The sequence below is a fragment of the Argiope bruennichi genome, chromosome 1 (assembly GCF_947563725.1).
Source record: "Argiope bruennichi chromosome 1, qqArgBrue1.1, whole genome shotgun sequence".
Lineage (NCBI taxonomy): Eukaryota > Metazoa > Arthropoda > Arachnida > Araneae > Araneidae > Argiope > Argiope bruennichi.
The window spans coordinates 60,959,078-60,972,352 of record NC_079151.1 but is presented as its reverse complement, the minus strand read 5'-3'; the positions used below and the strand labels follow the sequence as shown (position 1 = coordinate 60,972,352).

Here is a 13,275-nt window from a genome sequence, read left to right as displayed (position 1 = left end):
AAAAAAATTTCCAAGTTTTTTTTTTTTTTTTTGTCTTCTTAATAGAGTCGATTTGTGCTAAATTGATGCAAGTAAAGAAACATCAGAATTATAAATCTTAATTGCGTTTCACATTTTGCAGGAGTAAAGCGCTTGTAAGTAAAAGGTTAGTTAAATCGTTAGATTGATAATTGATTGACTGTGACATCTCGAGAATTAATTCTATAATGTTGCGAAATTTTCTAAAAATCATTTATAATTAAGGATTTTATTTGCACACTGATAAAAATGTTTAAGAAAGATCATGTTATCGATTTTAGTAAATAAGAACGAAATTAGGGATTTTGAGGATTAAACTTTCAACAAAATTATATTAACTATCTATGTTTTGAAAAGATGCAGCACAATTAATCATCTTAGTTACAATAACTTATTTGATATATCCGAAAAATATTTCGATACAGTTAACAAATGAATAGATTCGAAAATTTATTAATCTTTTAAGAAAACTCTACTGACGACGATAAGGATTAAGTTTTAATTCTGAATAGTAGTGAATTAATAGTTTAATAATAATTTTAGTGAATAATAGTTCAATAATGTTGTTATTTCTTATGGCACTTGCGATGGACAAGCCCGCTGTTCGAAGACAGCTAATTTAAGCCTGAGGGGGGGCGCCTCTTGTCTCAATAGTAGTGCCATCTAGGGCCAAGAGAACGACTTAGCTACACACACGTCACAACTCTTTTTACGGACTTCATTCACCTCGTAAATTAGACCTGAATCAGCGAAAGATCATCCCTGATCCAGTACCCTCAGTGGTATTACTCTCGACATGGAGGACTTTGTGACCACGACAGATTTATACGCGCGTCAGCCACCAAACACGCGGGGAATCTTCGGGCGGCGGGGTTTGAACTCGCAACCTAAGGGACGCGAACCCAACACTCTACCGGCCAGGCTATCCGTTTAATAATAATTGATATTAATGAATGAATAGTTTTTTTTATTAAACTAAGCATAATTAATTGAGAAAAGAAGCAAAACGCAACTCGCTTCCAAAATTCTTTTATTTTTAAGCATTTTAAAATTATTATTATCAATAATAATAATTTTATAACCCGATTGAAAAAGTTTCAAAAATTCTTGATTACTTTGATTGTAATTCTAGGATTTTTATTTCAAAACTAAAAAAGAATACCTTTGTTGCAAATATTCGAGAAAATTTCGAGGAACCCGTTCCTGTATCCTGTTGGCCATATCAGGCAATTGTTGTTGATGGATGGAAATAGATGTTTCATTTCTAAATAATGCTCTAAAATCTTCCTTATTTAATTGAGTGTTGCTTTCGCCATTATTAAATTTTATTTTGAAATACAGCAACTCACGTTAATGTAATATAATTTAAATTCCATTGCTAATATGGTGTGTTCTTTATTTCATCATCAAGTCTGTAATGCCGAATTTCCCTTTGATATTCCAGGAGAGATAAAAACAAGTGCGAAATACAACTAAGTTACTAAGCTCATTTTTTTATTTTCATTCATAATTGGAAAACAGAAAATAACAGTAGAATTATAGAGTAATACCTCTGATGAATAATATGCCGATTATGTTCATTAGCCATTTCCGCCCCTTTAGCGTATTCAATCCTGACAGACAATTTATTACTAAGTATTCCGAATTGTTCGCGAAAGATGCAGATAACATTCTCCCCTCCGGAATCTTCGTCCATCTACTTACTCCCTAGTTAAAATCCACGTCACTCAACCTATCTGATCTAGTTGTCGTATCTTCTTCAAACATCCTCTACCTGCCAGACCTAATCTTCCTGGAATCCGTTTTCAAACAATGGCAGTAGAACAATGGGAGGCAGAGCTAGACAGGATTTTGAAGGCAAACTAAGTTCTCATTAGCGGCCATAAGTTTTTAAAATCCTTGTAAAAAGTTTTTATACTTGATTGATTCAAGTTCTGTTGGAAGTCACGGTCGGATTTATTAACCCCCAGTATTGTTCTTGTTTAGCGAATTTCAAATAGTCATCTGTCAAGAAGCGCGTGATTCATCATCAACCGTCAAACGTGTGCGAGACAATCACGCAGTTTGCCCAGCAGGTGTCCACCGCATGAAGTGCAGGAAAGAGTGAGAAAAAGTAATTTTCAGTCGCAGTGTTGCACATCCCGTATTCTAAAATACAGCAGTTATTTTATTATCCTTCAAATTTTTTTTATGATACTTTATTGTATTATTACTTCATTTTTCAGAAATTTGGAAATAATTAAATGAATAATTTAATATGATTTATTTGTGATTTCCACAGAGGCTTGTTTGAAAGTTTATTTGTTTAGTGAAATACTGAAGATGAGACGTAAGCTTTTTAAAATAATCGTGTCGAAATTATACTGTTTCTTTACATTTAAATAAATGCGTGTATTATTTTAAGCGACTATTTTTAAGCTGTATCAGTAATTTTTTTACGTGTTACAGACTCGTTCTACATGCAGAAGTGATAGATAAAACAACATTTTCATTTATTGTTTAGTTATTAGTAATTAATAGAATACAATCAATGTGGTTTATTTATTTCTAAAATATAAACAATCATTTTTAGATGCATAATTGCAGTAGCTTTATTAAGGCATTGTTATGAAAGAAGACATGTTTTAACTACACTTTTTATTGTTTATACCTCAAATGAAATTATTTTGTTTACATCAACTAAAAAGAAATTGGATACAATACAATGTGTGTGCGTGTAAAAATAATTGTTTATTTTGCGGATAAAAATAAACGATCATTATTAATAAACTGAAAATTTTAAAAAAAATTGTATATTGCAATATTTTGAGACAGAATTTGAAATTTAAAATTAATACAAAATGATATTTAGCATTTTAGGCTAACATAACACAAATTAAAGTTTTTTTTATAGTTTTATTTTAGTTTTTTACCACGAGTAAAACTTGCGTTTGCAGAAAATTGGTAGGAAGAGGACTTCATAAGGCAATTTTTTTCTTCTTCTTAGGAATACTACTGTTTCCCCGACATTTTTGTTTCTATTATTTTATTGTATTTTCTGTAGAAATACTTGAAAAACATTTCTCATTTCACAACATGTCGCAGCGAAATGTTTACAAAAAAAAAGTCGTTGATAGTTTACCATCATAAAGAAATCATTGCTTTTAATATTTATTGGAGAAAAATTATCTTTTTAAAATAAAATTACAAAATAATAAAATGATAAAAAAAAAGTATGTTTATCCTCTTTCAAGTTCACTGAAACAATCCTTCGTTTGAAAATTTAAAATAATAACAAAAATAATTAGTTGTTTTTTTTAAATCCTGGGATAATTAATTTGGCCGAAAGCTGAAAAGTTTCTTCTAAAATGCAGTATTCAAAACACTTTTTTTAATCATGCTATTTATGCTATTTGTTTTATAGTTACGAAATTGGAAATTTATTTTTAAAGTCGAAATAACATAGTTTCTAATTGATCGTAGTTGATTTTTTTTTAAATACTGTGTTGATTAACATAGATGAAAGAAAAAAAAAAATCGTTTTCAAAGTTCAAGATTTAAACCTTTTTTATCATGCTATTTTGTTTTATAGTAACGAGGCAGAAAGTTCATTTCATGGTCTTAAGAATACTGGACAACTGTTTAGGATTCATTATAGTTGATTATTTTTTAAACCCTATAATGATTAACTTGGTTGAAAGGAAATAATTTAGAAATTCAGTAATTAAACCATCTTTTTATCGTGAAATTTTGTTTTATTATAATGAGATTGAAAATTCATTTAAAGCCCATAGAAGCAGAAAAGTTTAGATAAAAAATGATTGAATTTTCTGCAGAAGATAAGCATTAAATGCTTTATGCACTTTTTTAAATGCTTTAAAGATGTAAATTCTACTTCTTATGTAAAATACTACTTATTTTTGTATAAGCTGAAAACTGAATAAGGTATCATAAATTTTTGAGACTTATAACACTTGCAAAGGCGCCGATAATAAGTTATTTTTTCAGTCAAAAGGAAAGGATAAAAATTGCATATTATGCTAAAACTTAAATGCCCACCTTGGTACATGGAACAGAATTATAATGCATTATGTATTTATATTAAATTACATCTGTAAACAACTGCCATTTATTTAGTCATTCATATTTTAGGGGAAACGAAATTGACTGATTAAAAAGCAAGATTTAAAAAAAAATTAAGAATATTTGCAATATGTTATCCTTTATAGCCAACTTCAGTCAAAAAGGAATTTCCTATATCTTTTTTGACCAACTTTCAATAAATGAAAAAAAAATTGGTATTTGTATAGTTATAGCTAAAATTTTACCACCATGGAGATTCATTCTGTAGAGTTCATAGAAAAAAAAAATCTGTGAAAAACTTTTAAAATATTCCGTTCTATGAACTAAATATTTTCAAATTTAACTTTTAAGGAATATATTTTTATCTTAAGAAATAAATACTAAACAAAATTCCATTTCACATTCCATTTTAATTCATTTTGAAACAACTTTTGTTATTTTAAATTCAAAAAAAATATTTTATACATTTCAAAATGTAATTAAATAAACCATCCATGGAACATGTTTTTAAAAATATCGCTTCGTAAATCTTGTAGAAATTGTTCTGTTTATATTATTAAAAGCATTATAATCGTGAAGCTATCTGAAGTACAAGTTGGATAAAAATGAAAGAAAAAAAACAGAAGCCACGCGCATTGTATAAACAGAAACCAAACAAATCTTATTACCTCAGAACTTTAAAACTATTTCCTTTCATTTTAATCCTATTATGTAATCTGTTCCAGTGAATTGTTCCAATCCGATTTCTTGTTCCTCAGAATCGTCTGCGTTTCTAATTTGCCCACATGAATTTCCAAACTAAAATAAACAAATTCTTTTGTAAGAAAAAAGTCATTAAAAGTGACATAATAATTCAAACAGTATTTCAAATTCAAAACATTATTCCGATTACATATTCATTGAATTGCATATCCTTATTCGTTTCCTTGCACACGTGATAAAATATTGAATACATTATCTTGTCAGTCGCTTATGAAATTCAACTGGCAGGTTGTTTTCCTGCCCAAATCACCTTGAAAAAGTAATCAGGAAGCATCAATATAAAGATTAAAATAATTTGATTAATGCCATTATTTTTCTGATGTGCACAATTAATTCTCCCGACATATTCAAAAATAATTAATGAGCAATAAAGAAAATTTAATTAATAAAAAATTGATTAAAAAAATTAATTGATAAAAATATTTTTCAATTTTTCAATAAATAAGAATTTTTTTTCCTCTTTATTAGTTTATTAGTTATTTAAATTTTACAGTTCCATTGTAATTCCAATTTCGTAAATTCGCGTTTTTTTCGGTGAAAATATTACGATACGAATCACATACTGATCACATATGAATATTTTTCAATGTTACATATGAACAGGTCATTTAAATAAATAAAATAAAAAAACAGTGATATTGCACTTAGTTTAACATGTTATTGGAATTAGTTAATTGCATTGTTGCTGTTGGATATCAGCCTAACATATTCGTATTCGGATAATGTCATACGGCACCATCTCACAAAAGTTTGAGGAACCAGTAGATAATCATCCTATGGCAACAATACAAGTATCACAAAAATTTACGAATTGGCGCTATAAGACATTGTCAGCATGAGAGCAGGTAGAGAAAGGCTCTAATAATTAATTATTAAGAAAATTGTTGTCTTTATTGTGTAAAATCGCGTTTTTATAGATATATTTATATAGACATCTATATAGATAAACTTAAAAAGCAAAACCTTATCTAAATATAAAATTTGAACTAAATCTTTGTTTGTTTGTTTGTTTCTTATGGCACTTGACACTGACAAGCCCGTTGTTACGAAGACAGCGATTTAAGCCTGAGGGGGACGTCTCTTATTTTTTATAGCAGCGCCAACTAGGGCCAAGAGTACGACTTTGCCACTCACGCATCATTCATTCGCTTGCACAACCCCTTTTTACAGGAGGGCACATTCACACATCTCACAGATAGAACAACAGAAGAACAACCATGCCCAAACCGGGACTCGAACCCGGGACGCCCAGATCACGGGGAAGACGCGCTACCCCTATGCCAGGACGCCGGCACTAAATCTTTAGAGCCTTTTAGAGATACACGAAATAAATGTATATATGTATACAAGAATTGCTCATTATAAGGCACTTAATGTGTAATAATATTTTTTTTCTCAGTTGCAGATTTCATTCAAGATATATTTTGCTGGAATCAAGATTTCCGACTGGACTGCAACTGGAATAGTGTTCTTGCCTTCCATGAAGCGTACTTCACGAACGACGAGGCACAACTCAACCGCAGCATGTGCGCGGACATTAAGGATGGAAGGGAATCCTGCACTGAGGATTTAAGAACGTCCATCAATAAAAGGTATGTCTCGTGAGTTAGATTTTTCGTTACACATAGGTTTGTCACATTTCATCGATGATATATGTATGTTTCGGGAGAGATAAAATTTCTGATCCGAGAGTTAGAAGAAAATATTTAGTTACTCTCTGCATCATTTTTCTCATAACCTTTTTTTAACAAAATCATTTATGGAAGTAAAAACATCTGGAATCGATGTTATCAAAACACGAATGAAAATATGCATTCCTTATTTTTAAAGTTTAAAACTAATGAATATATTGGAATTTTTAATATTATAAGAAAGATTTGGAATTTTATAAAATGTTTTTGGAAGGAAAATTTAGAAATATCTTTAAGCTTATGCAAAAAATTTTAAAATTAATTCCTGTCAACTTTAATTTTCTTTGATGAGCAAAAATACTTATAAAATCTATTTTTAGAAAATCCAAAATTGAAAAATAATTAATTTTCAAAAATCACAATTTGTAATCAGCAAAGGTAACTTGGGCATAGCTGTAATTTTCTTTCATGGTATTTTCAAATATCAAAAAGTTTTAAATAACAGAATAAACATCATTCTTCGAGAAGCATTATTGAAATCTTTTTTTTATACTTATATTAATAAAGGGATGCCTTTTCTTAAACTTATTTACAAAAAAGAAATCAATTTTTCTCTGGGATTTAACAATAAAAACTAAGTAACTTAGTAGTGTTTGGGAGTTTTAAATTATTTTTGTGCTTCTGGAGTAAAAAAAAAAAAAATCTATTACAGTGCATAATTGCATGTTACAATGGCGGCTTTCGGCCACAAAAGAAAGCAATCGAAGGCTTTCTGTTCTCGTAAATATTCAAATTACATTCTCCCCACCCTCCTCCATTTTTGCTTTAGTTCTTAAGATTGATCTCACGAATTCTTGGGTTCTTTCTCGAAGGGCAGGCATGGGTGATGGCGCAAAGGAAACGGCATCAACGTGAGAAATCTACTTTTTCCTTTAGCAAGAGGTGATGATCTCATTGTTGTCTAATCGATAAGAATTCAGGAATTCAGTGAACTTGAATGGCAGCATTGATTTCTATCAAAAATATCGTTTGCTATTTTCCTACCAAGCTATGATACAAAACGATGGTGTTTAGCTGATTTTAATGCATTTTTTCATAAAGATTTAAAGGAAAAATATTAGAAGAAATATATTACTATGTAGAATGCATTGTTATCGCTTTGACCGTTAAATGTTTTACTTATATGTTATAATTAGTTGTCTATATCATTAATCACAACAGAAACAAATAATAAATTATTTCTTTTTAGGATTCTTGCATATTAAATATTTTCCTTTGAAAACATATTTTCTTTAAATAGGAATTTGTTCCTCTTTTTATCACAAATGATGAATTTTTTCATTATGAGTTTTATTTGCTAGATGTTGCATTTTTTTTCTATGATACAAAAGATAATATTTACATGATTTTAGATTTTTTTTTCTTTCTCCTTCATAAAATTTAGAGAGCAGAGATTAAAGAAAACTTGTTTACAATACATGATTTATTGTTAATTTTTCGGTCGATATATGTGATATTTGTAAATTAAACTCATTTGTAGAAGTCATCAACCACGTAAATAAAAGTAATACCTTATTCTTAATATATTCTTTGAGAATATATTTTCTTTAAAACGCAATCAGTGACTATTTTAATAAAAAAAGGTGGGCACATTATCTCTGTTTATTACTTCTTTCTTTCTCGTATACGAAATTTAAACAAATGAAATGTTGTAATCGCAAAAAATTCAAAGTGGAGATTTAAAAAAAAACTTTACGTTTCAGACCTCGATGGATCCGAAAATCACATTTTTTTAAAATTATTGTCTGCCTTTGAACAAAATAACTTAGAAGCGCTTTGAGTAAATTTGGTACACGGTCTCTACATTAAATTTTTAGAATTTTATCAAATTTTGAAGGAGTTCTATTCAAAGGAGATCTATCTATCCAGATGTCCGAATATAAGTTAGTATAACTAAAAACAAGGAGTTCAAGGGGTTAAATTTGTTAACAGATTTAACATATCAGGTGTCGATATATGTTAGATTTAGAATCAAATCCGTCAAAGAACTAACATGCAATAAATCAAGTGCTCTGGTCGAGTGCTAATTTAAATGCAATATCTCAAAAACACAATAACTTAAATATATGAAATTTATTACATCGTTTACTGACTACAATTTCTAGTTTGTGTCAAATTTTGGTTTCGATCGGTTGGGGGAAAAAAAGCCCTCAAAACACTCGATTTTTTAGTATTTATGTATTAGCCACATCCCAACGATTTATTGCCAAAAATATCGCCAAATATCATCATTTAATAGGCTCTTTAGTGCTCATCAGTCATATGGTTAATAATATACAAGTAGGTTTATTAGAGAGTTTGCGAGAAAGTTTTTTGGAAATCACTCCCACTAGTTTTTTTTTTTTTTTTTGGTATATTACAAATAGAGCAAGTTAAATAGAAACTTTTCATGTTTTCCTCCTACCCATCTTATGGTATAAACTAATAAAAACAATATAGAGTTTTCTCCCTAAAACTTTCTCATGTACTTTTTGATAAATGTGTTATGCCCCTTTCTCCACACGAAACTCCATCCACTCCATGGATTTTAGGTAAGACTACGAATGCCTTGACTTGCAAAGCATTGATGAACTATAGTTACGGAATATAAATCTGTGATGTGAATCTAGCATTTGTGCTGAATTTATTGCGAGAATATGTATTTTGCCGAGTGATTGACATCAAAATTTGACATAATTACAGTTGTAGTCATAAGACAACATGCCAAATTTCATTGTTTTAAGTTATTGCATTTATGAATTATTGCGCTTACATGCATGCAAAAGTACAGATCAACAGACGATCAATCGTTTGACAATTTTTTTTCTAAAATTTGATAAGAAACTACATTTTATATGCTAATTCTGTATACCAAATTATCCAAATTAGCTCTTAGCGTTTTGTAGCTATCGAGTTATTTTGTACCTAAAACAGCCAGACAGACAAGCATCCTCTGAATGAATTTCGCTCAATATTTGATAGAAATTTATAAATTTGGTCGTAAGTCCATATACCGAATTTCATCTACCTAGCTCAAAGTGCTTTTAAGTTATCGAGTAGGAAGTGGGACTAACATAATGCCCAAAATGTGTTTTTCAGACTCAAAAAGGTCTGAAACGTCGAGAGTTTTAAACTCTAATCTTTTTATTAAAACATTTTGAAGTCGGTGGACTTTTCATTTTGCATGATACGCCAAAATCTTGTCAAAGGTTTGTATCAATTCGAACTAAACTTAAAATATAAAAAAACGCTGCTAAATGTAAACTCTCTTTTTCATTTTCATTTTGGACTAACGTAAACATTCCAAGTATTTTCTATGATTAGTTAAAATCAAGCAAAATGGCATTTTTTATAATGTGTTTATTAAATAGTTATCATCTAAATATGTAACGTCTAAAATCAACCAAAAACTGGAAAAAAAGTTTTAATATCTATCTGATTATCAAATCCTTTGCATCATTCTTTTAATTACAAACCGCAATGCAGAGAGAGAAAGACATTAAACGGGAAAGACAGTGAGCAAGACTTTCGACTTCATATTTGAAGGGAGGATGGGGGAAGAGTGCAGAATAAAAGGAAAAAATTTGTACAGAGCAAATAACTAAGGCAATAGCATGAAAATCAATAAAGGATACACACTATGCTATTACACAATGTCAGATGGAAAAAAAATAAACTCCCATTTCTGCTGTGATATGCTTCAAAAACGTTACTAAGTGCTAGCGTACGGACCATCGATCGTCTGGCAAGGACGGACGGACGCATCGATCTCAGCAGCCTCGTTTCCTACATGTCTTCCTCAGGAAGTCGTTCTCAAACTTTACGTGAAATGCTTCTCAAGCTGCAAGCGTGGGTGCCGACTGCCTGCTGTTGTTGGGATTAGGCGTGGGAGGCTTTGTTTGGGCCATATTTGCCCTTTTAATACCCCGTAAAACTGCTGCATTGCTTTGTTTTTGTTGCGAACATCACGTTCAATAAAGATTCTTGATGAACTGCCAAGGACACCATTCGATTCGGTGCTATTCGCCTATCTTATGTTTGAGGAAGTGATGGATAGGTGGTATGAAGCTCTTAATAAGCGTTTCATTAAGGCAGTAGGGTACCTAAGAACATATGGTTAGTTCTCTGGCAATCGAAAGGAAGAGAGAAAGCCTGGAAAGTTAGACTAAAAATTTCAGAATAAATTCAGGGTTATGCTATTTGTAAACAGATATTTCTAATTCTGGTGTTTATTTTTAATATTTTAAAAAATAGTTGGGAGGAATTTAGGCATTTGTTGTTGTTATTTAATTTATCCGTTATTAATTTAATCGCTATCAAGATATAGATATGATTTGTCTTGAAATTCTTTGAAAAACTTGAAGTTGTTGAAGCGAGAACATAACAAAATCCACCCTATGATATGCATTATCACTTAATATATCATGGATTCTGAATGAAGCAATTATAAACATACTAATTCTTTTATTACGAATAGGAGGACTAATATCACAAGCTTAAAAGTCTATAATGGCTTTATAAATGTTACTGTTACACCATTTCCTTATATTAATATTCATTTATTTATTATGATTGGTGATTGCGAGAATCTACAATTGCTTACAATTATATTTAGGTAAAAATAAAGTAAATGTAGGAAAGCAGATTAAAGCCTGACCAATTATAGTTGGCAAAATATTGATAGAGTCTAATATTTCATAATTCGTAGATTTTGTATTATGTGTAATTAATTTATTTGGAAGTAAGTTAATATCACTCTTTTAATCAATCTGCTTGCGACCTCCTCTCAGACCAGCAGCCCCAGGTTGTTGCTTGGCCATAAATCTACCACTAGTGGCATACATGTAGTTAAAGTTATCGGTAATTTGAAAATCGTGTAAATTTTCACTTATTATGGCAATTTCATTCGTCTATGGAAATGTCCTTTTAAAATAAATACCTTAGATCATTGCAAAAAAAATAATTTATCTCAATGAATTATTTTTAAATAAGTTACAGCATTCCAATAATTTTCGAATAAAAGTTGCTAATGAAATTTTCAGGTGATTGGAAGCAAAATTTGATATTTCAAAGATATTTTTTGTAACCATCAGAACATTTAAGGCATGCTATCTTTTACTTAATTGCACATTATTGATCAAACAAAAGATTAAACCAATGAAACTCAATCAATGTTAACCTTGTATGTTTATAATAGCAAACGATTTCGTACGTGTTTGTAAAATAGAATAACTAAAATAACTGAGACTGGAGAATAACTAGCAAACATTTTGAATGATAACATAAATGTTTGCAAACAAAAATAAAAAAGGGACGAATCATAACAATAAAAAAACAGAATCAGTTTCATTCTAACAATATATGCAATTACTTCTAATAAAGGCATGCCTTTTTTTCACATCAATCAATCTTTTCAACCATGGAACAAACAAATTAAATAAAATTCTTTGACTCTGTAAAAATATCCGCCAACTTCACAAAACAACAAATAACGAGCAAACACACCAGGAAGCCTCTAGATTAAAGTGTAATGAACTCTTCTCGGTATGGTTCCGATTCAAAATGAAACTATGGTCGCAATATTTAGTTTCATTTTTTTATTATTATTATTTATTTGGTCGCTTATGAGAGTGAACCGCAGACAACATTTATCAGTACTTCGCGCATGCATATTCAAGAATAAATCTTAATATCAATAAACAACATCTTGATGATGTATTTATGCATTTATGTACGTATGTATATTTCACATCTTCTTTGGGCCAAATTCAACCAAATTTTGCATACTTATTATAGAACAAACAAGAAAGAATATGGTCGACTTTTCATAATGCAAAATTAATCAAACATCCTATTACTTACAAATTAACAATTTTTCTATACTTAGAACTAACTACATCGCTATTTTTAAAAATTTCTCTTTTGCTTTAATATGTCTTTTAAAATGATTTTTATTAGTCTTAAACTAGTAATTTAATCATGCTTAAAAAAATGAATCTTAAGCCAATTACTCAAATGATAGACAACTTTCTTTATACTTCAGCATTTGCATTTGTGAGCAAAATTTACAGTACTAATATTATAAATATTAACTATAGGTGGTTTTTAAAAATCGTCTGATTCAAATTGATATTTTAATTTTAATTAAAAGCAGACGATAAAAAGATTTTGTATGTTATAATGCTTTATACAAAATTAATTTTTACACTAAAATATCATACATGAAAGAATTTTAATTTCGACAATGTCTTGTATATAACTTATAAAATGTTATAACAATTGAAATGACTCTGTTTCGCATTTTAAGCGACTGGTAGTAATTGGAATGCTACAAATGGCCAAATTATTTAATTTTATCTCTAGATTTGCTGGAAATAAATGAGTATCAAGAAATTAAGATATTAAGAATATGAAAAACATACATATAGAGGAATTGTTTGCCCTCGACTTTCTTGTAAACTTAGACAGTGTTATTTTTTTTTTCTGTTTTGCTTATCCTTTTCTGCACCTTCCTGAAAGTGTCATGGCAGTGTACAAAAGAAAGCTTTAAACTCTGTGAAATCACGGTAGTTTTCAAGCATGAATATCCCCCCGCCCTCCCCGACTTCATCGTATACGTAGTATGGCGTATTTTATGTTTCATAATATAATGAAAAAAAATTGAAATTGCATTTCTTTTTCACCGATTGAATTTAAAATTTGACTTTTAAATTTGTCAGTCCCGTTATAATCTTATAATCTATAAGACACATTTTGAAGCTAA

The 13,275-nt window shown here is 29.7% G+C and overlaps 1 protein-coding gene across 2 annotated transcripts in view; it reads left to right on the top strand.

Moving 5' to 3' along the window:
• The window catches only part of LOC129978301 (mannan-binding lectin serine protease 1-like), a 93,741-nt gene that overhangs the window by 32,712 nt on the left and 47,754 nt on the right, over positions 1-13,275 (top strand). Inside the window, exon 2 of one of the 2 annotated variants that reach the window (XM_056090623.1) lies at positions 6,242-6,434. In XM_056090623.1, the coding sequence (XP_055946598.1) occupies positions 6,242-6,434 (193 nt within the window). The remainder of the gene's footprint in view (positions 1-6,241; positions 6,435-13,275) is intronic. The other variant, XM_056090624.1, reaches the window with a different exon arrangement.